This window comes from Entelurus aequoreus, linkage group LG09 (assembly GCF_033978785.1).
Source record: "Entelurus aequoreus isolate RoL-2023_Sb linkage group LG09, RoL_Eaeq_v1.1, whole genome shotgun sequence".
Taxonomy (NCBI): Eukaryota; Metazoa; Chordata; class Actinopteri; order Syngnathiformes; family Syngnathidae; genus Entelurus; species Entelurus aequoreus.
Window position 1 is genome coordinate 1,022,128 of NC_084739.1, and position 27,500 is coordinate 1,049,627.

General features: G+C 39.8%; 1 protein-coding gene across 1 annotated transcript in view; it reads right to left on the bottom strand.

Moving 5' to 3' along the window:
- Positions 1–27,500, bottom strand: part of LOC133657825 (protocadherin-15-like) — a 176,061-nt gene that overhangs the window by 30,557 nt on the left and 118,004 nt on the right. The window contains exons 17-18 of the mRNA XM_062059606.1: positions 24,882–24,975; positions 2,947–3,075 (exon numbers count right to left, since the gene is read on the bottom strand). Of these exons, the coding sequence (XP_061915590.1) occupies positions 2,947–3,075; positions 24,882–24,975 (223 nt within the window). The remainder of the gene's footprint in view (positions 1–2,946; positions 3,076–24,881; positions 24,976–27,500) is intronic.

Consider the following 27,500-nt stretch of genomic DNA (forward strand, 5'->3'; position numbering starts at 1 on the left):
TGGAGGTGGGAACTCACGCAGTTACGGGGAGAACATGCAAACTCCACACAGAAAGATCCTGAGCCTGGGTTTGAACTCAGGACTACTCAGGACCTTCGTATTGTGAGGCAGATGCACTAACCCCTCTACCACCGTGCTCCCCTCCTTGCTTCTTGTCTTGTTTAATAGATGTCATCGATGTTTGAACCTGACAAATGTGTTACAAAACCCAAAACCAGTGACGTTGGCACGTTGTGTAAATGATAAATAAAAACAGAATACAATGATTTGCAAATATTTTTCAACCTATATTCCTCAATTGAATAGACTGCAAAGACAAGATACTTAACGGCCTTGACGCGATGGATGGCTGGGCAGCGCCTGAAGAGCTGCAGCCTGCCACCGTGGTCCCCACTCCCTCCCCTCTGTTGCAAGTCTCGAGATGTATGTTGTACTATGTATATGTGCTTTGCTATGGAGGTTTTTTTACTCATCCTTCCCCAGCGTTGACCTTTTTCCCATCTTTTTAAGGGGCGCCTTGTGGCGACCCACCAGCGTTCCTGTTCTGTAACCCTGTACACTGTTTGTTTGTCTAATCTTGAACAGGTTTGTGCTGAAAACAAAGTTGCGTCATACTTGTGCAATGACAACCAAGACCTACCTACCGACCTACCTACCTTAACGTTCGAACTGGAACACTTTATTTTTTGCCAATATTAGCTGATTTGGAATTTGATGCCTGCAACATGTTTCAAAAAAGCTGGCACAAGTGGCAAACAAGATTGAGAAAGTTGAGGAATGCTCATCAAACACTTATTTGGAACAAGGTGAACAAGTGGCAGAGGGGTTAGTGCGTCTGCCTCACAATACGAAGGTCCTGAGTAGTCCTGAGTTCAAACCCAGGCTCAGGATCTTTCTGTGTGGAGTTTGCATGTCCTCCCTGTGACTGCGAGGGTTGCCTCCGGGTACTCCGGCTTCCTCCCACCTCCAAAGACATGCACCTGGGGATAGGTTGATTGGCAACACTAAAGTGGCCCTAGTGTGTGAATGTGAGTGTGAATGTTGTCTGTTTATCTGTGTTGGCCCTGCGATGAGGTGGCGACTTGTCCAGGGTGTACCCCGCCTTCCGCCCGATTGTAGCTGAGATAGGCTCCGGCTTCCCCCGCGACCCCGAAGGGAATAAGCGGTAGAAAATGGATGGATGGATGGATGAACAGGCTAATTGGGAACAGGTGGGTGCCAAGATTGGGTATAACAGCAGATTCCATGAAATGCTCTGTCATTCACAAACAAAGATGAGGCGAGGGTCACCACTTTGTGAACAAATGTGTGAGCAAATGGTAGAAACAGTTTAAGAACAACATTTCTCAATGAGCTATTGCAAGGAATTTAGGGATTTCACCATCTACGGTCCGTAATATCATCAAAAGGTTCAGAGAATCTGGAGAAATCAGTGAAATCGGCTGGACTAGCCAATAAGTTAAAAAAGGTAAATATCAGGCAAATATCAGCCCCCGGTCCCATGATTGAGATGGAGACAACTATAGTTACGACATACACATAAAGCTTGTAAACATCTGCATACGAGGACCAAGACTTAATAAAGGACAATATTCAGTTCAACATGAATCAATGTCTTTCTGAAGAAAAAACATTACATTATTTGTTTAGCTACAAAAAGCAACACTTGGAATGTTAAAGAAAATACACGACAAGTTTTAGCTTATAATAATTAATTCTGAGATTAATTTCCTATTAAAATGCCAAATGGCTTGTTGGATGTCTCGATAAGGGGATTAGGCAATGAAACCATGACCGATTGATTTTATTGCTTTAGCTACAATTTTGTGGCTATTTAAGATCATTTCCATGTATCTTTTAATTGTTTTATCAATGGACTGGGACTAATTAATCTAAACCAGTGGAAAAAAACTGATGATCTTGCTGGAAAAGTCTGTGACAAAACGAGGGTCTGGTACATTTCAAGGTCATTGGAACGATGCTGAGATGGAAATAAAGCAATGGTGACGTTTAAAAAAGCACCAAACATGTCCCCATGTTCGATTACGCATGCACCTCCTGGTACCCTAGCACCTCCAAAACCCTCAAATCTAAACTCCAAACATCTCAGAACAAGCTAGTCAGGTTACTTCTAGACCTCCACCCCAGATCCCACCTCACTCCTACCCACTTCTCTAAAGTGGGCTGGCTCAAGGTGGAGGACAGAGTTAAACAACTTGCACTGAGCCTAGTCTATAAAATCCGCTACACCTCCCTGATACCGAAGTACATGTCAAACTACTTCCTTAACGTAAATGACCGCCATAACCACAACACCAGGGGGAGCTCCACTAACCACGTTAAACCCAGATTCCGAACTAACAAAGGTCTTAACTCATTCTCTTTCTATGCCACATCAATGTGGAATGCACTCCCAACAGGTATAAAAGAAAGGGCATCTCTATCCTCCTTCAAAACCGCAATAAAAGTTCACCTCCAGGCAGCTACAACCCTAAACTAACACCCTTTCCGGATTGCTAATAATCAAATGTAAACAATCAAATGCAGATACTTTTTCTAATGCCTTCTGATCTCTCTCTCTCTCTCTCTCTCTCTCTCTCTCTCTCTCTCTCTCTCTCTCTCTCTCTCTCTCTCTCTCTCTCTTTCTATGTCCATATCCTACCCCCCATCCCCCTACCCCCCTCCACACCCCTGATTGTAAATAATGTAAATAATTCAATGTGATTATCTTGTGTGATGACTGTATTATGATGATAGTATATATGATAGTATATATCTGTATCATGAATCAATTTAAGTGGACCCCGACTTAAACAAGTTGAAAAACTTATTCGGGTGTTACCATTTAGTGGTCAATTGTACGGAATATGTACTTCATTGTGCAACCTACTAATAAAAGTCTCAATCAATCAATCAATCAAACCCTCCTCATTATTTTTTACCCACCTTGACTTGTCCCACAAACAGATTGGCCTTCTCTTCTTGGACCGTGAAGTTCAAGGGCGCCGTGTCTTCAAATTCTGGGTCGTTGTCGTTGACGTCAGTCACGACCACGCCGACAGTCGTGGTGGACGTCTGAGGAGGGAGAAGAATGCATGAGGAAGTGCGGAGGAAAATGTGGCTCTCCTTGACTACACGGTCATTTTATTCAGGTTCAGATTCAGAAGTACTTTGTTAATCCCCGAGAGGAAATGAGATTTTCAGCACAATCCCATTCAAGAACAGACAAACATTACAGGGAGACAGAAAGAGGATCGCTGACGGTTCTGCCAACTTCCGGAACCCCTTACACCAGGGGTCACCAACGCGGTGCCCGCGGGCACCAGGTAGCCCGTAAGGACCAGATGAGTAGCCCGCTGGCCTGTTCTAAAAATAGCTCTAATAGCAGCACTTACCAGTGAGCTGCCTCTATTTTTTAAATTTTATTTGTCTACTAGCAAGCTGGTCTCGCTTTGCCCGACATTTTTAATTCTAAGAGAGACAAAACTCAAATAGAATTTGAAAATCCAAGAAAATATTTTAAAGACTTGGTCTTCTTTTGTTTAAGTAAATTCATTATTTTTTTTTACTTTGCTTCTTATAACTTTCAGAAAGACAATTTTAGAGAAAAAATAAAACCTTAGAAATGATTTTAGGATTTTTAAACACATTTACCTTTTTACCTGTTAAATTCCTTCCTCTTCTTTCCTGACAATTTAAATCAATGTTCAAGTAAAAAAAATGTTTTATTGTAAAGAATAATAAATAAAATTTAATTACATTTTTCATTTTAGCTTCTGTTTTTTCGACGAAGAATATTTGTGAAATATTTCTTCAAACTTATGGATAAAATTCAAAAAAATTATTCTGGCAAATCTAGAAAATCTGTAGAATCAAATTCAAATCTTATTTCAAAGTCTTTTGAATTTCTTTTAAAATGTTTGTTCTGGAAAATCTAGAAGAAATAATGATTTGTCTTTGTTAGAAATATAGCTTGGTCCAATTTGTTATATATTCTAACAAAGTGCAGATTGGATTTTAACCTATTTAAAACATGTCATCAAAATTCTAAAATTAATCTTAATCAGGAAAAATTACTAATGATGTTCCATAAGTTCTTTTTTTAATTTTTTCAAAAATATTCGAATTAGCTAGTTTTTCTCTTTGTTTTTCGGTTGAATTTTGAATTTTAAAGAGTCGAAATTGAAGATAAACTATGTTTCAAAATTTAATTGTCATTTTTTTTGTGTTTTCTCCTCTTTTAAACCGTTCAATTAAGTGTAAATATCATTAATTATTAATAATAACATAGAGTTAAAGGTAAATTGAGCAAATTGGCTATTTCTGGCAATTTATTGAAGTGTGTATCAAACTGGTAGCCCTTCACATTAATCACTACCCAAGAAGTAGCTCTTGCTTTCAAAAAGGTTGGTGACCCCTGCCTTACACTATAAAGGTGAGAAACAGGTAAAAGTTGGGGTGGGGGGAGAGTAAAACACATATTCAGTCAAAGGCTGGACTCCAGGGAGGGGGTCCAGACTGAGGCCAAGAAAACAAAAAGCTCATAGCCATAGCACACATAAACAAGTTACATAGAATCAACAAAACTTGCAACAGAGGGACATGAGTGGGAGCTACAGAGGCCGGGTCCGGCATTACATTTACTTAAGTTACTTTTTGGATCAATTGTACCTGTCGGAGTAGTTTGAATGCTACTTTTATTTTACTTTCACTTGAGTATTCTTGTGGAGAATAAAACAACTTTTACTCAGTTACATTTGAATTTCATTCCAATCGCTACAGTTATTTATAAAATATATATGTATCTTAATCTACTGAAATGTGGTCATTTCCCAACCAATATTCTACAACACAAATACAACGTTGAAATAACGTGCTTTTTGACGACGTTTATTCAATGTCAGGTTTTAATGTTGATTCAACCGTTGAAATTTGGTCATTTTCCAACCAATATTCTACAAAACAAATACAATGTTGAAACAACATGCTTTTTGATGACGTTTATTCAATTTTGGGTTCTGGCCTTGATTTGACTATTGAATTTTGGTCCTTTCCCAAACAATATTCTACAACACAAATACAACATTGAAACAACTTGCTTTTTGACGACGTTTATTCAATGTCAGGTTTTAACGTTTATTTTAATGTTGAAATTTGGTCATTTCCCAACCAATATTCTGAAACCCAAATACAACGTGGAAACAACATGCTTTTTGACTGACGTTTAATCAATGTCAGGTTCTGACGTTGATCTGACCATTGAAATTTGGTAATTTTCCCAACCAATATTCCACAATGCATTGACATTGATTTGATCTTTGAATTTTGGTCATTTCCCAACCAACAACGTTTAATCAATGTCAGGTTTTAACGTTGATTTGACCATTGAAATTTGGTAATTTCCCAACCAATATTCTACAACACAAATACAATTTTAACGGTCAAATCAGTGACACAATCTGACATTGAATAAACGTTGTCAAAAAGCATGTTGTTTCAACGTTGTATTTGTGTTGCAGAATATTAGTTGGGAAAAGACCAAAATTCAACGGTCAAATCAACGTCAGAAACCAACATTGAGTAAACGTAATCAAAAAACATGTTGTTTCAACGTTGTATTTGTGTTATAAAATATTGGTTGGAAAATGACAAAATTTTAACGGCCAAATCAACGACACAATCTGACGTTGAAAAAACGTTATCAAAAATAATTTTGTTTCAACGTTGTATTTGTGTTGTAGAATATTGTTTGGGGAAGGACCAAAATTCAACGGTCAAATCAACGTCAGAACCCGACATTGATTAAACGTCGTCAAAAAGCATGTTGTTTCAACGTTGTATTTGTGTTGTAGAATAATGGTCGGGAAATGACCAAATTTCAACAGTCAAATCACCGTCACGACCTGACATTGAATAAACGTTGTCAATGTTTCAACGTTGTATTTGTGTTGTAGAATATTGGTTGGAAAATTAGCAAATTTAAACGGTCAAATCAACGTCACAACCCAACATTGAATAAATGTCGTCAAAAAGCATGTTGTTTCAACGTTGTATTTGTGTTGTAAAATATTGGTTGGAAAATGACCAAATTTTAACGGTCAAATCAGTGACACAATCTGACATTGAATAAACGTTGTCAAAAAGCATGTTGTTTCAACGTTGTATTTGTGTTGTAGAATATTGGTTGGGAAAAGACCAAAATTCAACGGTCAAATCAACGTCAGAACCCAACATTGAGTATACGCAATCAAAAAGCATGTTGTTTCAATGTTGTATTTGTGTTGTAAAATATTGGTTGGAAAATGACCAAATTTTAACGGTCAAATAAACGACACAATCTGACGTTGAATAAATGTTGTTAAAAATCATGTTCTTTCAATGTTATATTTGTGTTGTAGAATATTGGTTGGAAAATGACCAAATTTTAACGGTCAAATCAACGACACAATCTGACGTTGAAAAAACGTTGTCAAAAATCATGTTGTTTCAACGTTGTATTTGTGTTGTAGAATATCGGTTGGGAAATGAGCAAATTTCAATGGTTAAATCAATGACACAACCTGATATGGAATAAATGTTGTCAAAAAGCATGTTGTTTCAACGTTGTATTTGTGTTGTAGAATATTGGTTGGGAAATTACCAAAATTCAATGGTCAAATCAACGTCACAACCCCACATTGAATAAACGTTGTCAAAAAGAATATTTTTTTAACGTTGTATTTGTGTTGTAGAATATTGGTTCGGAAATTACCAAAATTCAACAGTCAAATCAACGTCGCAAACCAACATTGATTAAACGTCGTCAAAAAGCATGTTGTTTCAACGTTATGTTTGTGTTGTTCAACGTCAGGACGTAACTCAACAAGTTCTCAACGTTGTTTCAATGTCTTGTGCCTGCTGGGTAGGAAAATGTGAGGTGAATACATTTATATTCATATATTGTTTACTGTTCCAAGCGGCCCTCTGAGGGCGGTCCTAACTGCATTAGGGTCCTCAGTGGAAAATACTCCTGACTTAAATGCTCACCGATATCAAACTCCGAGCTTTGTTTGACCTTTAAAATGGAATTGCGTTAAATACGTTAAAACGGTGGTTCTCAACCTGGGTTCGATCGAACCCTAGGGGGTCGGTGAGTCGGGCTCAGGGGTTCGGCGGACCCTCCGCCGCGGAGGTTGAGACACACCCGACTCATCGTGTAAATAAAAACTTATCGTATCGGCTTATTACGGATACGGTAACCGCAGAAGTTGCACTGATTTGCAGGTGTGTAATTTGTTGTGAGTCCATGCACTCTGTTGGTTTTGTTCTTTGAACAAGGTGATGTTTATTGGTTCATGTTGTGCATCGGTAAAAAAACACATAACTTTGTCTTGAATTTGAAAAAATATATATTTTTCACTAAAGAAGGGTTCGGTGAATGCGCATATGAAAGTGGTGGGGTTCGATACCTCCAACAATGTTAAGAACCACTGCGTTAAAACCTCTCGCATCGTTGACGCCCATGCCAGCCTCTCGGCTCTTCTTAATTCCAGTTTGTCTTCCACGCGGTTTCTCCATTTTTTTTTTTCCGCCAGGATTGCAATTCCCTCCCCCCCCCCCCCCCCCCCCGCGCGATCCCCACCGTCTGCTTATATAAAGTCGCACGCAGTTCGGCCCGCCTTCGGAAAAGTCTCGCCGCAATACTTGTGGCGCTTCCCGGCCGGAGTGACTGACGGGGGAACAAAAGCCGCGTGCTAATAACGGGATAAACGCTCCGTCTTGGAGGGGGGAACCGCACGGGAAGGAACGTTAGACGTGCGTTTGAAGTTGGCCCTGGCACTTGAGCGGCGTGCATCCCGGAGGTAACCGTCTAGTTAATGTTACCTTCATCTCTGGGTCCGTTGGGAATTCATGCGCGGTTGTTGTTTGGGTTGTCGCGGCATAATTACACGTGGGAGCTGACATGGAACACTCACTTTACCTCCAGCTCTGGGATGACATACAGTATCATTAACATCACCGCGCTGACAGCCTCTATTTATTTCTCACTTTGCAAAAAGACCCGAAGCCAATTAGTGTCACCATCCTGGCGAGGGTCGTCGTTCCCCCCCCCCCCCTTACCATCCCCCTCATCAAAGCCACGATAGCCAAGCGTCTGATTAATGAGCGGCCATTATTTATTTAAAAGTCGAACGGTGGCGTCTCGCGATGTCTGACATCTGAAAGGAAGCGGCGGTGGCCGACTGCCGCGCTCTGGCTTTCAAGTGACGAGCCAGAGTTAGTTCCGTCGATAGGACCCGGCTGTTAGAGCTCATGTAGTCCATTAGTTCAACAGACTCCAGCTGGTGTATTCAGCCTGCAAAGGTTGGGATTATGGAGTTGAAATGTTGAAAATTGGTCACGCAGAAGGCATGCAGGTTCCTTTAAAATGTTTTTTAAGTGGTTTGCATCCTGATAAGTGGTCTCTTTGATCCCAACCACTGCAACTTTTAGACTCAGATGTCAAAAATCATTGTTTGGATCGGAAAACGTGCAAAAGTCGGCTTTACAAACAAAGTATTGTTCAACAAATTGCATTTGGGTCATCTTTACGAGTTTGACTGTTTTGTACTTTTTAAAATGTTTTTTAAGTGGTTTACATCCTGATAAGTGGTCTCTTTGATATCAACCACTGCAACTTTTGGACTCAGATGTCAAAAATCATTGTTTGGATTGGAAAACGTGCAAAAGTCAGCTTTACAAACAAAGTATTGTTCAACAAAAATTGCATTCGGGTCATCTTTACGAGTTTGACTGTTTTGTACTTTTTAAAATGTTTTTTAAGTGGTTTACATCCTGATAAGTGGTCTCTTTGATATCAACCACCTGTAACTTTTAGACTCAGATGTCAAAAATCGTTGTTTGGATTGGAAAACGTGCAAAAGTCGGCTTTACAAACAAAGTATTGTTCAACAAAAATTGCATTCGGGTCATCTTTACGAGTTTGACTGTTTTGTACTTTTTAAAATGTTTTTTAAGTGGTTTACATCCTGATAAGTGGTCTCTTTGATATCAACCACTGCAACTTTTAGACTCAGATGTCAAAAATCATTGTTTGGATTGGAAAACGTGCAAAAGTCAGCTTTACAAACAAAGTATTGTTCAACAAAAATTGCATTCGGGTCATCTTTACGAGTTTGACTGTTTTGTACTTTTTAAAATGTTTTTTAAGTGGTTTACATCCTGATAAGTGGTCTCTTTGATATCAACCACCTGTAACTTTTAGACTCAGATGTCAAAAATCGTTGTTTGGATTGGAAAACGTGCAAAAGTCGGCTTTCCAAACAAAGTATTGTTCAACAAATTGCATTCGGGTCATCTTTACGAGTTTGACTGTTTTGTACTTTTTTAAATGTTTTTTAAGTGGTTTACATCCTGATAAGTGGTCTCTTTGACCTCAACCACTGCAACTTTTAGACTTAGACTTCAAAAATCGTTGTTTGAATTGGAAAACTTGCAAAAGACAACTTTACAAACAAAGTAATGTTCAAAAAAATGCATTGGGGTCATCTTTACGAGTTTGACTGTTTTGTACTTTTTAAAATGTTCTTTAAGTGGTTTACATCCTGATAAGTGGTCTCTTTGATCTCAACCACTGCAACTTTTAGACTTAGATGTCAAAAATCATTGTTTGGATTGGAAAACGTGCACAAGTCAGCTTTACAAACAAAGTAATGTTAAAAAATTACATTTCCGTCATCTTTACGAGTTTGACTGTTTTGTACTTTTTAAAATGTTTTTTAAGTGGTTTACATCCTGATAAGTGGTCTCTTTGATCCCAACCACTGCAACTTTTAGACCTAGACTTCAAAAATTGTTGTTTGGATTGGAAAACGTGCAAAAGTCGGCTTTACAAACAAAGTATTGTTCAACAAATTGCATTCGGGTCATCTTTACGAGTTTGACTGTTTTGTACTTTTTAAAATGTTTTAAAGTGGTTTACATCCTGATAAGTGGTCTCTTTGATATCAACCACTGCAACTTTTAGACTTAGATGTCAAAAATCATTGTTTGGATTGGAAAACGTGCAAAAGTCGGCTTTACAAACAAAGTAATGTTAAAAAAAATGCATTTGGGTAATCTTTACGAGTTTGACTGTTTTGTACTTTTTAAATAACAAAGACGACAACATTATATTTTTGAAGCTGAATATACAGAGGATGAACTGCTGCTTATAGAAGCCAATACAAAGTAGTGTTGTTCAATACCAATACCGGTACCATTTTGGTACTGGTACCGTTACCAAAATGTATTTCAACACTTTGATACATTTCTAAATGAAGGGGACCACAAAAAATTCCATTATTGGCTTTATTTGAACAAAAAACCTTACGGTACATTAAATATAAATATATATTAAATATAATTTTGCCACACCTAGTGTGTGTGTGACAATCATTGGTACTTTAACTTTCACATTGGGGCTACATTGGGGCCACATTAGGGTCACATTGGGGCCACATTGGGAACGCCTAGTGGTTAGAGTGTCTGCCCTGAGATCGGTAGGTTCTGAGTTCAAACCCCGGCAGAGTCATACCAAAGACTATAAAAATGGGACCCATTACCTCCCTGCTTGGCACTCAGCATAAAGGGTTGGAATTGGGGGTTAAATCACCAAAAGATTATTCCCGGGCGCGGCCACCGCTGCTGCTCACTGCTCCCCTCAAGGGTGATGGGTCAAATGCAGAGAATATTTTTTTTGCCACACCTAGTGTGTGTGACAATCATTGGTACTTTAACTTTAACATTGGGGCCACATTAGGGTCACATTTGGGCCACATTGGGAACACATTGGGGCCACAATGGAGCCACATTAGGGGCCACATTTGGGGCCACATTGGAACCACATTGGGAACACATTGGGGCAACATTGGGAACACATTAGGAACACATTGGGGCCACATTGGGAACACATTGTGGCCACATTGGGGCCACATTGGGAACACATTGAGAACATATTGGGGCCACATTGGGAACATATTGGGAACACATTGGGGCTACATTGGGCCCATATTGGGGCCACATTGAGAGCACATTGGGGCCACATTGGGGCCACATTTGTAACACATTGGGGCCACATTTGTAACACATTGAGGCCACATTGGGAACACATTGGGGCCGCATTGGGAACACATTGGGAACACATTGGGGCCGCATTGGGAACACATTGGGAACACATTGGGGCCGCATTGGGAACACATTGGGAACACATTGGGGCCGCATTGGGAACACATTGGGAACACATTGGGGCCACATTGGGAACACATTGGGAACACATTGGGGCCACATTAAGAACATATTCGGGCCACATTAGGGCCACATTGGGGCCACATTGGGAACACAATTGGGGCCACATTGAGGCCACATTGAGGCCACAATGGGGACACATTGGGAACACATTGGGAACATGTTGGGGCCACATTGCGAACACATTGGGGCCAAATTAGGGGCCACATTTGTAACACATTGGGGCCACATTTTTAACACATTGAGGCCACATTGGGAACACATTAGGGCCACATTGGGAACACATTGGGAACACATTGGGGCCACATCAAGAACATATTGGGGCCACATTAGGGCCACATTGGGGCCACATTAGGAACACAATTGGGACCACATTGAGGCCACATTGGGGACACATTGGGAACACATTGGGAACATGTTGGGGCCACATTAGGAACACATTGGGAACACATTGGGGCTACATTGGGGCCACATTGGGAACATGTTGGGGCCACATTAGGGCCACATTGGGTCCACATTGGGGCTACATTAGGGCCACATTAGGGCCACATTGTGGCCACTTTGGGTTCACATTGGTTCCACATTAAGTCCACATTGGGGCCACATTAGGGCCACATTGTGGCCACATTGGGGCCACTTTGGTTCCACATTGGTTCCACATTGGGGCCAGTGAGTGTTTACACTGTAGTCGGATAAAAATCTTACTTGCAGTGCAAACAGTCAGCTGGAAAAAAAATCAGATATCCAAAAAACCCGATTTGGGCCACTTTGGTCTGCAGTGTAAACGTAGTCTTTGTGGCAAGTACAAATTCCACTTCTATGGTTAGCATCATACATTACTGGCACACTTCTGAGATGGCTTGTATAAAAGTATTTAAACAGACAAGTCAAATATATGAAATGATCCCCAAATCTAAAGCATATATTTCTACAACATTTTGCTCTGTGAGCATCAGGTGAAACTGTCAAGGTTGCAAACTTCACTTGTGCTTACGTTCATCTTTTCCCTCTTTTGTGTGTGACCTTCCTAGGGGTACTTTATCCCTGTGAAGGAGTTCTTCCTCCCCTCCACACCCTTCACCCCTCCCTCTCATTTAACTTCCCTCCTGTTGTGACAGCTTTTCTTCCTGGCACTGACATTTGGCACACCCGAGTCATGCGGCAATTTATTCTGGGCCTGAGACGCTTCCCTTTTTCCTCAAACTCACACAACATAGGTAAAGGTTACCGGCTGGTGGAATCAGTCCATCCAGTGAGACAAATTGCCACATCCAGGTCTCCTTTGCTCCGAACCTTTCCACTCTCACACACCCTGATGTCACACTTGTATCATTATCTGATTAGCTACTGCTTGCACCTATTTATGATACAATGTGGGACCAAAATTGTTCAGTCTTTATATAAATGAGAGACAACACACAAAAGCTAATACAACTTAAAGCTGCAAGCAGCGATGTACGGGACCGACTTTGCAGGCACATAAAATCCAAACCGGAGCAGTAATTAAAACTCTTTCGTCAACTTTTAATCAGAAGGGTTCAATCTCTCTCCTGTGCTAGTTTGAAGCCGACACGACAAACGTGCTCAGAGGAGATCATTTAAAAAAAAAAGGTGACCGGTTTTTACAAAACTTTTGTTTTGAAGGGGGAATTGCAAACTTCCTGTTGATTTTTGGGGTTGTTAATACACGAAAATTAGGTCTAAGTGAGACCTACATAGAGGTTTTTGTTTCATGACTCTACAACATTCCTACTGGAAGTTACAAGCAGTTTTGTCTGTGTTTTTTCCTTTCAAATTACAGCCCAAAGAGGCAAAAGTGACTGTTTTTACTAAAATTGTATTTTGAAGGGTGAATTGCAAACTTCATGTATATTTTTAATGAAGGATGTTAGTGTATGAAATCTAGGTCTAAGTGAGACCTACATAGAGGTTTTTGTTTCATGTCTCTACAACATTCCTACTGGAAGTTACAAGCAGTTTTGTCTGTGTTTTTTCCTTTCAAATTACAGCCCAAAGAGGCAAAACTGACTGTTTTTACTAAAATTTTATTTTGAAGGGTGAATTGCAAACTTCCTGTATATTTTTGATGAAGGATGTTAGTGTATGAAATCTAGGTCTAAGTCAGACCTACATAGAGGTTTTTGTTTCATGTCTCTACGACATTCCTACTGGAAGTTACAAGCAGTTTTGTCTGTGTTTTTTCCTTTCAAATTACAGCGCAAAGAGGCAAAAGTGACTGTTTTTACTAAAATTTTATTTTGAAGGGTGAATTGCAAACTTCCTGTATATTTTTGCTGAAGGATATCAGTGTATGAAATCTAGGTCTAAGTCAGACCTACATAGAGGTTTTTGTTTCATGTCTGTGCGACATTCCTACTGGAAGTTACAAGCAGTTTTGTCTGTGGTTTTTCCTAGGGGGCATGCATGCATGTATGCATGCATGTGTGATGCATCATGTTGTATGCATGCATGTGTGATGCATCATGTTGTATGCATACATGTGTGATGCATCATGTATGCATGCATGTGTGATGCATCATGTTGTATGCATGCATGTGTGATGCATCATGTTGTATGCATGCATGTGTGATGTATCATGTTGTATGCATGCATGTGTCATGCATTATGTTGTATGCATGCATGTGTGATGCATCATGTTGTATGCATGCATGTGTGATGCATCATGTATGCATGCATGTGTGGTACATCATGTTGTATGCATGCATGTGTGATGCATCATGTTGTATGCATGCATGTGTGATGCATTATGTTGTATGCATGCATGTGTGATGCATCATGTTGTATGCATGCATGTATGATGCATCATGTTGTATGCATGCATGCGTGATGCATCATGTTGTATGCATGCATGTGTGATGCATCTTGTTGTATGCATGCATGTGTGATGCATCATGTATGCATGCATGTGTGATGTATCATGTTGTATGCATGCATGTGTGATGCATCATGTTGTATGCATGCATGTGTGATGCATCATGTTGTATGCATGCATGTGTGATGTATCATGTTGTATGCATGCATGTGTAATGCATCATGTATGCATGCATGTGTGATGTATCATGTTGTATGCATGCATGTGTGATGCATCATGTTGTATGCATGCATGTGTGATGTATCATGTTGTATGCATGCATGTGTGATGTATCATGTTGTATGCATGCATGTGTGATGCATCATGTTGTATGCATGCATGTGTGATGCATCATGTTGTATGCATACATGTGTGATGCATCATGTATGCATGCATGTGTGATGCATCATGTTGTATGCATGCATGTGTGATGCATCATGTATGCATGCATGTGTGATGCATCATGTTTTATGCCTGCATGTGTGATGCATCATGTTGTATGCATGCATGTGTGATGTATCATGTTGTATGCATGCATGTGTGATGCATCATGTTGTATGCATGCATGTGTGATGTATCATGTTGTATGCATGCATGTGTGATGCATCATGGTGTATGCATGCATGTGTGATGCATCATGTTGTATGCATGCATGTGTGATGCATCATGTTGTATGTATGCATGTGTGATGAATCATGTATGCATGCATATGTGATGCATCATGTTGTATGCATGCATGTGTGATGCATCATGTTGTATGCATGCATGTGTGATGCATCATGTTTTATGCATGCATGTGTGATGTATCATGTTGTATGCATGCATGTGTAATGTATCATGTTGTATGCATGCATGTGTGATGTATCATGTTGTACGCATGCATGTGTGATGTATCATGTTGAATGCATGCATGTGTGATGCATCATGTTGTATACATGCATGTGTGATGTATCATGTTGTATGCATGCATGTGTGATGTATCATGTTGTATGCATGTATGTGTGATGCATCATGTTGTATGCATTCATGTGTGATGCATCATGTTGTATGCATGCATGTGTGATGCATCATGTTGTATGCATGCATGTGTGATGCATCATGTTGTATGCATGCATGTGTGATGCATCATGTTGTATGCATGTTCCAAATAAACTCCAACTCGATGTTTGTCAGATTGTTACTCCGGTATTTATTTATTCATGTGTTCAGTTGTCTTTAATCTCTTTTATTTTGTGTTTTTGCATTCTTTTATTCATAATTTTGTCAGGAATAATAATGTATTTAGGACATTGCATAAGCTATACATCTAATGTTGTTCACATCCTCTATCATTTTCTCAAGGACTGAGTGAGCGTCCGCTTTTTCGTCCTCCTTTTGGGACGCGTTGAACGGTGCCGGCATGAAAACATGACGTTCCTAACTTGCCAGCGCACATACCAAAACAGACACAACTAATACCATCACGGCCACTTCCTGTAGAGCGACATGCACCATCACACGCCAGCGGAGAGTCAGAGGCGGCCTTCTACGGGACCATAAAAGTGGGAGTGTGACGAGGGCCCAGGCATCAGCGACAGCTCATATACCACCGTGTTCATTACACGTCACACTCCCGCCCGCACACCCAAAGACGAAAACCCGCGTTTCACCTCGGCCTGGAACGGCGACAGCTGCCCGAACTCCGCCGACGGAGTTGACATTTAATTACATTAAGATGCTTTATATGATTATCAGAGCACGCGGTGGCAGACGGAACAGGCAGAAAGTGTTATGGGTGGGGGGGTACTGTAATGAGCCCACGGCTGACACACACTTTAAATATACATACAAAACCCAAAACCGGTGAAGTTGTCACGTTGTGGAAATGGTAAATAAAAACAGAATACAATGATTTGCTAATTTCAACTAATATTCAATTGAATAGACTGCAAAGCCAAGATATTTCATGTCGGGACTGGAAAACGTTGTTATTTTTTTGCAAATAATCATTAACATAGTTCTGTGAGGTCCGGTTGCTAAGTTGCTAAATTAGCCTTAGCGTCGTTAGCAACAGCATTGTTAAGCCTTACCAGGCTGAGAATTTTTAACCGTGTAGTTACATGTACATGGTTTAATAGTATTGTTGATCTTCTGTCTATCCTTCCAGTCAGGGGTTTATTTATTTTGTTTCTATCTTCATTTGACAACGATGCTATCACGTTAGCTCAGTAGCTAAGTGTGTCACCGATGTATTGTCGTGGAGATAAAAGTCACTTTAAATGTCCATTTCGCGTTCTCGACTCTCATTTTCAAGAGGATATAGTATCCGAGGTGGTTTAAAATACAAATCCGTGATCCACAATAGAAAAAGGAGAGAGTGTGGAATCCAATGAGCCAGCTTGTACCTAAGTTACGGTCAGAGCGAAAAAAGATACGTCCATCACTGCCTCTCAAGTCCTTCACTGTAACGTTCCTCATCTACGAATCTTTCATCCTCGCTCAAATTAATGGGGTAATCATCACTTTCTCGGTCCAAATCTCTCTCGCTCCATTGTAAACAACGGGGAATTGTGAGGAATACTAGCTCCTGTGACGTCACGCTACTTCCGCTACAGGCAAGGCTTTTTTTTATCAGCGAGCAAAAGTTGCGAACTTTATCGTCGATTTTCTCTACTAAATCCTTTAGCAAAAATATGGCAATATCGCGAAATGATCAAGTATGACACATAGAATGGATCTGCTATTCCCGTTTAAATTAAAAAAAATAATTTCAGTAGGCCTTTAAGTTGTTCAACAGTCCGGGGGTCTCCCTTGTGCTATTTTAGGCTTCATAATGCGCCACACCTTTTCAACGGGAGACAGGTCTGGATTACAGGTACGCCAGTCTAGCACCCGCACTCTTTTACTGTGAAGCCACGCTGTTATAACATGTGGCTTGGTATCCTCTTGCTGAAATAAGCAGGGGCGTCCATGATAAAGTTGCTTGGATAGCAACATATGTTGCTCCAAAACCCAGTCTAGTACCTGCACTCTTTTACTACGAAGCGACGCTGTTGTAACACGTGCAGAATGTGGCTTGGCATTGTCTTGCTGAAATAAGCAGGGGCGTCCATGAAACATATGTTGCTCCAAAACCTGTATGTACCTTTCAGCATTAATGGTGCCTTCACAGACGTGTAAGTTACCCATGTCTTGGGCACTAATACACCCCCATACCATCACATATGCTGACTTTTCAACTTTGCGCCTAGAATAGTCCGGATGGTTCTTTTCCTCTTTGGTCCGGAGGACACGACGTCCACAGTTTCTAAAAAAATTTAAAATGTGGACTCGTCAGACCACAGAACACTTTTCCACTTTGCATCAGTCCATCTCAGATGAGCTCGGAACCAGCGAAGCCGGCTGCGTTTCTGGGTGTTGTTGATAAATGGCTTTGGCTTTGCATTGTAGAGTTTTAACTTGCACTTACAGATGTAGCGACCAACTGTAGTTATTGACAGTGGTTTTCTGAAGTGTTCCTGATCCCATGTGGTGATATCCTTTACACACTGATGTCGCTTTTTGATGCAGTACAGCCTGAGGGATGGAAGGTCCTGGGCATTCAAAGATTTCTCCAGATTCTCCGAACCTTCTGATGAAATCCCTGAATTCCTTGCAATAGCTGGTTGGGAAAGGTTGTTCTTAAACTGTTCAACAATTTGCTCAGGCATTTGTTGACAAAGTGGTGACCCTCGCCCCGTCCTTGTTTGTGAATGACTGAGCATTTCATGGAATCTACTTTTATACCCAATCATGGCACCCACCCGTTCCCAATTAGCCTGTTCATCTGTGGGATGTTCCAAATAAGTGTTTGATGAGCATTCCTCAACTTTATCAGTATTTATTGCCACCTTTCCCAACTTCTTTGTCTCGAGTTGCTGGCATTAAATTCTAAAGTTAATGATTATTTGCAAAAAAAAATACATTTTTTATCAGTTTGAACATCAAATATGTTGTCTTTGTAGCATATTCAACTGAATATGGGTTGAAAATGATTTGCAAATCATTGTATTCCGTTTATATTTACATCGAACACAATTTCCCAACTCATATGGAAACGGGGTTTGTACTTTGTTTTAGCAAACAAGAATATTTCAGTTGGTTTTATCCTTCTTTGTGGGGACATTGTTGATTGTCATGTCATGTTCGGATGTACATTGTGGACGCTGTCTTTGCTCCACGGTAAGTTTTTGCTCTCGTCCAGCATTCTGTTTTTGTTTACTTTGTAGCCAGTTTCGTTCCGCATAGCCTTCCTCAAGCTTCAATGCCTTTTCTTAAGGGCACTCACCTTTTGTTTATTTTTTGGTTTAAGCATAAGACACCTTTTTTACCTGCATCTACAAAGCAATTAGCTACCGGCTGCCACCTACTGATATGGAAGAGTATTACACGGTTACTCTGCCGTGCTCTAGTCAGCACCGACCCTCAACAACAACAACAACACATAATTTGCAGACTATAATTACTGGTTTGCAGAAAATGTTTTTAACCCAAATATGTGAAAAGAGATAATCTCCCACGGCACACCAGACTGTGGTTGAAAAACACTGCCCTGGGCGACCTATCCCTTACCCTTAAAATAACATTGCCCCTAAATATAAATAAATGAAATGACACCAGTCCTTCCTCACAGGATCTAATAACCGTGCTTAAAAATAAATGAAAAAAACACCTCCTCTATTGCAGTGGTCCCCAACCTTTTTGTAGCTGGGGACCGGTCAACGCTTGAAAATACAATCATGTGTGCTTACGGACTGTATCCCTGCAGACTGTATTGATATATAATGTATATATTGTGTTTTTTATGTTAATTTAATAGAATTAATTTTTTTATTTTTTTTTTTTTTTTTGTGCGGCCCGAAATCAAAGTGGTCGGGGACCACTGCTCTATTGAGCATAAAAAAGAGTCCTGCTGTAAATGGGAGACCAGGCTTTCTGCTCCACCGATACCAGTCTGTGGAATGCTCTCCCTGACCACCTGAGGGCACCACAGACTGTGGATGCTTTTAAAAAAGGCTTAAAAACCCTTCTTTTTTTTAAAAAATAAACTTTTTTTATATATATGCATACTAGTTTTAGCTATTTGGCTGTTCTAGTTTTTATTTATATGTATTTTGTATTATTTTATTTTTTTAATACACTGTAGCACTTTGAGGTTGTTTACTCAATGTAAAGTGCTTTTTACAAACAAAATCTATTATTATTATTATCATAAACTATTCCATCTTTTACATTCGAGGTTTGTTTGGCATCATCCTAATAACATCCGAACAGTTCCAGTTATGATAACACAGCAGTTTTGTACATAAAACAGCAGGCAATTAGCATAATGCGGATTTTTCAACCCATTTTTTTTTACCCGGTCTACAACTGGCATTGACGTTAACAGAAGTGCAATCTAAAACTGGACTTTTCGAGCCTTCTTTGATGCAAAATCATCAATTACGTCAATTCAATTCATTATGCAAACAACTTTATTCGTCCCTCAAGAGGCAATTCATATTGAGCAGCAGGCTGTCGTGCTTCGCAGAGCCTACACACGGGACCACAATAATGAAATAGTCAACAAATGCATAAACAGTACAACAACACAACACTAAAAATGTGTTTTGTAATCATTTAATTTTGCAGGTGACGTTGACTTACTATGACTAGAAAAAAAACAAAGTTTTATGACTAGTCTAGTTGTATCTAGTTGTATTTATTGTATTTTTGTATATAAGTCATAAAACTATGTTTTATGACTAGAAAATGACTATGACTAGAAAACAGAAAGTTTCTGAGAAACTTTCTGAGAGTAGGCAAGTTGACCGGACTCGTTGACATCACCTTCAACATTAAACAGACTTTAATTATAAAACTAATGTCCCAAACATAAAAACGATGCAAAAGTTGCCGTATATTTTCCAAGTAGATTGAGTACCAGACTTTCTTTTTTTTTTATCAGTGTTGTAAACGTTCTTGTCAACACCATATCTCATATTTTAGCTTTTTACCTGATTGTTTTGAATAAAAATGCTCCACGATAGATTTGATGCAGAATGTTACCCTGACCTTACCCCGTTTTCTGACTGATTGTTCACTGACCTCATTGCAAAAAGTCAGTGTTCAAAAACAACAACAAAAAATACAAAAATGAGGTGTATTTTATTTGAACTGAGCAAAATTATCTGCCAATAGAACAAGACAATTTGGCTTGTCAAGACTTTCCAAAACAAGTAAAATTAGCTAACCTCAATGAACCCAAAAATAGCTTAAAATACCGTAATTTCCGGACTATAAGCCGCTACTTTTCCCCTCTCATTCTGGTCCCCGCGGCTTATACAAGGGTGCGGCTTATATACGGCCTGTTCTTCTCCGACACCGACGAAGAGGATTTCGGTGGTTTTAGTACGCAGGAGGAAGACGATGACACAATGATTAAAGACTGACTTTTCATATATATTTTGATAACGTACAGGCGAGCACTTTGTATTACTTTGCAGCGTTGTATTATTTGTACTCTGCACGAATGCTGTTCGCCATGTCAAAGATGTGAAAGTTTGATTGAATGATTGAAAGATTTATTGTTAATAAATGGGACGCTTTGCGTTCCCAAATAGTAGGGATGATGTTTGATAAGGAATTATCGAGTTCGAGCCTATTATCGAATCCTCTTATCGAACCGATTCCTTATCGATTCTCTTATGGAGTCCAGATAGGTTGTTGTATATGGAAAAAAACACACAATATTTGGTTTAACAAAAGCTCACTTTTATTATATAATAAAAAAATAAAATCTATTAAATAAATAAATATTGACTGTTACCCACCTAAAAAAATAAAATAAAATAAATAAATATTGACTGTTGTTACCCAAAGTATATTAAGTGGGATTTTTCAGAGAAACAAATATATACAGTAACACAAAAACAAGCTGTCTCTGTGATCACTATAGGTGTATAAATAATAATATAGTGTTAAATAAAATCAGTCCCTTGGGCACAAAACTGAAAATAATACAGCACTTCTGCTGCTATTGGAACATAACTGTTTGTTATGATGCTTTGACATTTTTGCACTTTATTTCTTTATTGAAAGAACATTCTATGAAGAGAAAAGTTATTTGCTAATGTGGCTACAATGCTAATAAGTGAAAAGTTAAAGCTAAAAAAAGAAATACACTTTATTGAGTTAACATTATTTCTTTATGGGGGAAAAATGTTATGAGCTAGAGAATAGAACAACTACACTACCCAGCATGCAACGGGAGTTACGAGCATGCGCGGTAGCCCCGAAAAGTGTTGCATGTTGCTAGCTGTGAAAGTAAACGTAAAGAACTCAGCCAACACGCCTCGTCTGCATTATTTATAATTAGACAGACAACACATCTACAGTGTGATTTTGTTTTGTTTACAAGGAAAGAAAAACAAAATTTAAAAAAGGGAGATATGTTGTATATATATGTATGTGCTGCGGTTGTTTTAAGAACGTTGCGCCACCTGCCGTAAAGGAGGTGCGTTGCTAGCCTGGTTGCTATGTTTCCGGTTGGTGGTAAAAGTGTTGGTCATGTGTTTTACCCTGCTAAAATCTCTCAGTAAAGTTATTCGATGGATTATAGCTTTTGTTTTGAACTTTATTACACCTTGAAGCGCTTTTTCCCATCCATTGTTTTCCTGCTTTCGCTATCTGCGTCCAATGATTGAGCTACGTGACGTCATTTCTTGTGATGTCCCACGGAGCATTTCTGGTCGGGACGGGATTTGAATAAAGAATCAACTCTTTTCCTTTACTATAGTAAAGGTAAGATGAAGATTTACTATAGTAAGTTCTCAAAAAGGGATTCGAGTCCGAGGACTCGGTTCTTTTCTTATCAAACAACCGGGAAAACCGATTTCGAGTATCATCCCTACCAAACAGTCATCTCTGTCCCGACAATCCCCTCCGTGGTAGCAGGAACCCCTATATACTACGGTAATTACACATCAAAACCCCGCGGCTTATAGTCGGGTGCGGCTTATATATGGAGCAATCTGTATGTTCCCCTAAATTTAGCTGGTGCGGCTTATAGTCAGGCGCGGCTTATAGTCCGGAAATTACGGTAAGTATATTCTCACTAATAACAAGTGCACTTTTATTGGTAGAAAAATAATGAGACCTTTATGCTCAATATGTTGGAAAATATTCTTAAATGAAGTAAATGCTAGTGCCATTATCTTGACATAATGATATGCGCTCGGCATTACATTTCTTAAAACCAGCAAACTTATACTAAAAACTAATTTATTGTTCTTAATGGAAAGGCAACAAAGCAAGCGCTTGTTACTCTCGGGGTCTCCTAGCCGCTCAGGCTAATCATATGGTCTAAAAATGCATTTTTCCATTGATAACATGACATCATCGCGCCAAGTGCATGCTCTTTCAGTCAATTAGTGCGCATATATATACAGCCCGGCCGCAGGTCAAATTTTTTTTTTAATTGTAATTTTGAAGAATTTATCTGAATGTGCATGAACTATTTCTATTCAAAATTGTTTGAAATGTCACATGTTAAATCTTTTTTCTTTTTTTTAACGCTTGAAATAAGAAATTATTACTTTAAAAAAGTCATTTTATACTTGTGAGTAGGGATGTCCGATAATGGCTTTTTGCCGATATCCGATATTCATATATTGTCCAACTATTTAATTACCGATACCGATATCAACCGATATATGCAGTCGTGGAATTAACACATTATTATGCCTAATTTGGACAACCAGGTATGGTGAAGATAAGGTACTTTTTAAAAAAATTAGTAAAATAAGATAAATAAATTAAAAACATTTTCTTGAATAAAAAATAAAGTACAACAATATAAAAACAGTTACATAGAAACTAGCAATGAATGAAAATGAGTAAAATTAACTGTTAAAGGTTAGTACTATTAGTGGACCAGTCATGTGTGCTTACGGACTGTATCCCTTGCAGACTGTATTGATATATATTGATATATAATATAGGAACCAGAATATTAATAACAGAAAGAAACAACCCTTTTGTGTGAATGAGTGTAAATGGGGGAGGGAGGTTTTTTGGGTTGGTGCACTAATTGTAAGTGTATCTTGTGTTTTTTATGTTGATTTAATTAAAAAAAAAAACAAAAAAAAAAACGATACACATAATAAAAAAAACGATACCGATAATTTCCGATATTACATTTTAACGCATATATCGGCCTGCCGATATTATCGGACATATCTACTTGTGAGTGTTGATGACACAGCTTTGCAACAGTTGATATTCTAGTTTCAAGCATGTTTTACTCAATATAGCTCATCCAATCTCAGCAACGAGCTGTATTATCTTACTGAGATCATTTAGGACCAAAACCCTTAAAACAAGTAAAACACTCTAACATAAAATCTGCTTAGTGAGAATAAGTATCTTATCAGACAGAAAATAAGCAAATATCACCCTTATTTGAGATATTTCATCTTACTTAAATTTCAGTTTTTTGTTGTGCTGACAAAAGTGGTTATTTTAACCCAAACCCTGATCTTCTCACACCCCAATCCACGTGTGTTGGGGTTTTTTGTTGGAATAATTACGTATAAGTTATCACACAACTCTTATGCTTAAAGGCCGTTGCTATAGTTATCATCAATTGTGCTGAAGTTATACTTTTCTATCTGTGCATAGGCACACAACTTGTAATCTTGCTTTGCGAGTTGTCTCGTGTCTTGCAGTTTCCAGACCCTGCCTGCTGACAGCCAAGGACGGACGTCGAGTACCTCGGCGCGGGCGGGGACGGAGACAGGGCGAGATCACGAGTGTCAGCACATTTCCATTCTGAATAATCATGTATTGTGTCTACTGGGGCTGCCTCAGTGATGTTAACTAGGGACCTCCTGAATAAATAGAGGAGCACGTGGGACTGTACATTAGAGCGTAGGGGGGAACGGGAACTGAGTGTACAGCCCCATACGTCTCTCCTCATGAGCAAAATCCAACTCTGCTGATTTGATTTCATCGCTGACGTCGTCTCACAAGATGTAGTTTCTCTTTAAATATCCTTGAAAATGGCCTTGCAAATATATACCTGCCACCTAATCGACGTTTTGGTGTCCTTCTTTTTGGGTCAACACTTCCTGCTTCATGCTAAGTTGCAATTTGTAATTGGATACTCACTTTGGAGTGACAAGTGAGTATCCAATCACAGTGTCGTCAACATCAGGCTACCTAGATAGGCTACTGTCAACAACGTGTGATCTGATTGGCTATCACAACTGTCTATCCAATCACAGGAAGGGGTAAATGTCCCGTTCGACCTTAGGCCAGCTAGAAAGCCTTACTGACAACAACTTGTGATCTGATTGGCTATTGCAACTGTCTATCAACTGTATGTGCCCGTTCACTTACAGTGCACGGACGCCCGCATTGTTGATTCTGTTGGTTCGATCCCCACCTTCTACCAACCTCGTCACGTCCGTCGTGTCCTTGAGCGAGACACTTCACCCTTGCTCCTGATGGGTGGTGGTTAGGGCCTTGCATGGCATCAGTGTGTGAATGTGTGTCTGAATGGGTGAATGTGGGAAGAGTGTCAAAGCACTTTGAGTACCTTGAAGGTAGAAAAGCGCTATACAAGTATAACCCATTTACCATTTATATACTGACTCATCACAATTAAATGAGCAACCAACTGATGTAAAATAATGGCTATTTGTTAGAATAAAGAAAGGTGACAAAAAGGAATCGTGTGCCTTACCCCTCCGGGGTTGCCATCCGAGGCTGTGACGACCAGACGGTAGCGGTCCGTGGTTTCCCGGTCCAGAGGTTTTTCCAGAATAAGAAGTCCAATCCTGTGGAGAGTATAAACCATATATGAGACTGAAGCCCCAAAATGTCCAATGCAAGGCTTTGTGTATCTTTGATAACATTGTTTAAGCACACAACAATACAAGAAACTTCACTTACCACTTACACAAAAAGTGTAAGTGTTGTGTAAGTGTAAGTTTATGTCCTGGGCATGACGGTAAAGTGCATCCGGCAGTGGGGGCTCCTCTATGGGGTCTTGGGGCACTAGGAGGTTAACCCCTTTACTACTGTTACCCCAGGTGGCCCTTGGCAAAGGCCTAGTACTTGACTGCCCCCTAGCCAGGGATACGGTGAAGACCTCAACGGGGGATCAGGCGGAAGACGGTAGATTTAAGAACTACCACAAATGTAGCAAGCTACACTATATCGCCAAAACTATTTGGCCACCTGCCTTGACTCACATATGAACTTGAAGTGCCATCCCATTCCTAACCCATAGGGTTCAATATGATGTCGCTCCACCTTTTGCAGCTATTACAGCTTCAACTCTTCTGGGAAGGCTGCCCACAAGGTTGCGGAGTGTCTTTACAGGAATGTTCAACCATTCTTCCAAAAGGTCACACACTGATGTTGGCGGAGAAGGCCTGGCTCTCAGTCTCCGTTCTAATTCATCCCAAAGGTGTTCGATCGGGTTCAGGCCAGTCAAGTTCATCCACACCAGACTCTGTCAACCATGTCTTTATGGACCTGGCTTTGTGCGCCGGTGCACGGTCATGTTGGAAGACGAAGGGGCCCGCTCCAAACTGTTCCCACAAGGTTGGGAGCATGGAATTGTCCAAAACGTTTTGGTATCCCGGAGCATTCAAACGGCCTTTCACTGGAGCTAACTCCGGAAAAACAACCCCTCACCATAATTCCTCCTCCACCGAATTTCACACTCGGTACAATGCAGTCCGCAAGCTGGATGTCTTCCACTGACGGTGCCTCAGATACATCTTGAAGATCTCATGGAGAGACCACAACACCAATGAAGAGGTGATGAGAAGGGCAGGGGTAGCACCATTGTCGGACATAGTTTCTGACATGAGAAGGAGAATGGACTGGACACGTACTCCGACTGCCAAAAGAGAGACCGGCAAGTGTGGCAATGGACTGGGTGCCAGAAGGGGGAAAGAGGAAGAGAGGACGGCCAAAGAAGACGTGGAGACAAACAGCCAAGGAAGACCTGAGAGAGATGGGAGTCAGCTGGCATGGAGCAAGAAGGGTCGCCAGTGACCGGAACAAATGGAGAGGACTCGTCACCCAATGTTCCAACAGGAATGGGAGGAACTAAGTCTAAGTCTAAGACAATACTGTCCGAAATGTAGCGTTCTCCTGGCAACCTCCAAACCCAGACTCGTCCATGGGTGTCCACATACTTTTGGCAATATAGTGTACTTTTGTTTGTTACAATTCTTCCGGGGATAGCTTCCCCTGTAGCTTAGCTACATTTAATCAAGAGTGACTTGTAGCTTAGCTTAGTACATGCTTATTTATACAAACAACTCCCAGGAAAAACCAGCACACACACAAATGTAACCCAGGAGAACACAAACAACAGAGCCAGGGCCACAAAGAAAACACAATGGAACACAACAACTCTGGATAACTCCCCGTTATCCCGATTCTCCCACACAATTGGAATTTAAAGCTGCTGTGGACCAAGAGGGGAACTAAACAGATCTCATCCGTCAATCATAAGGAATCTTAGAAACTGATTTTGACTTCAATGGTGTCCAAGGACTTTTGTCAAAGGCTCACACAATGTTTCCGTGTTTGCCTTGTGGTTGACTGAGTAAAAGTTCTTTTTTGGGGGGACTTTTGGAGTGTTTGTGTTCCCATTGCTGCACAAAGGATGTCGAATCCTCTCAAACTGCTTCAAGTCTTGCGTATTCGATATGAAAGACCACCGTGTGGTTGACTGAGTAGGACTTATTTTTTGGGGGGACTTTTGGAGCGTTTGTGTTCCCAATGCTGCACAAAGGATGTCGGATCCTCTCGGACTGCTTCAAGTCTTGCGTATTCGACATGAAAGACCACCGAGTGAAGACGCAGACCTCTACCTTGGTACTAAGGCTGGTACACATAAAATATATTTTTTTTATCCGTTATAGACCTCACACAAAAAAGATACAAAAATGTGCGCTTGTGAATTTTTACCATGTTCCAGGATAAATTGGAATTGAGTTTTGCTCGTAAATATTTTTGTTATTGTTGGCCCGACCCGTTTTAGGGCTAATTTAAGGGACAAATTCACTCCTAACACACCTAAGACCACAACAATCTTAGACATAAAATAATCCGGCTTTTGCAGTCTTTGGTTGGGAGAAGGAAAATCGAGACAAAAAGTATCTTTGTGTGTTAGATATCTCACTTTTAAGTGGTTGTATATACATATTAGGTTTGTACGGGACAACCCCATATACCGGTATATATATATATATATATATATATATATATATATATATATATATATATATATATATATATATATATATATATATATATATATATATATATATATATATAT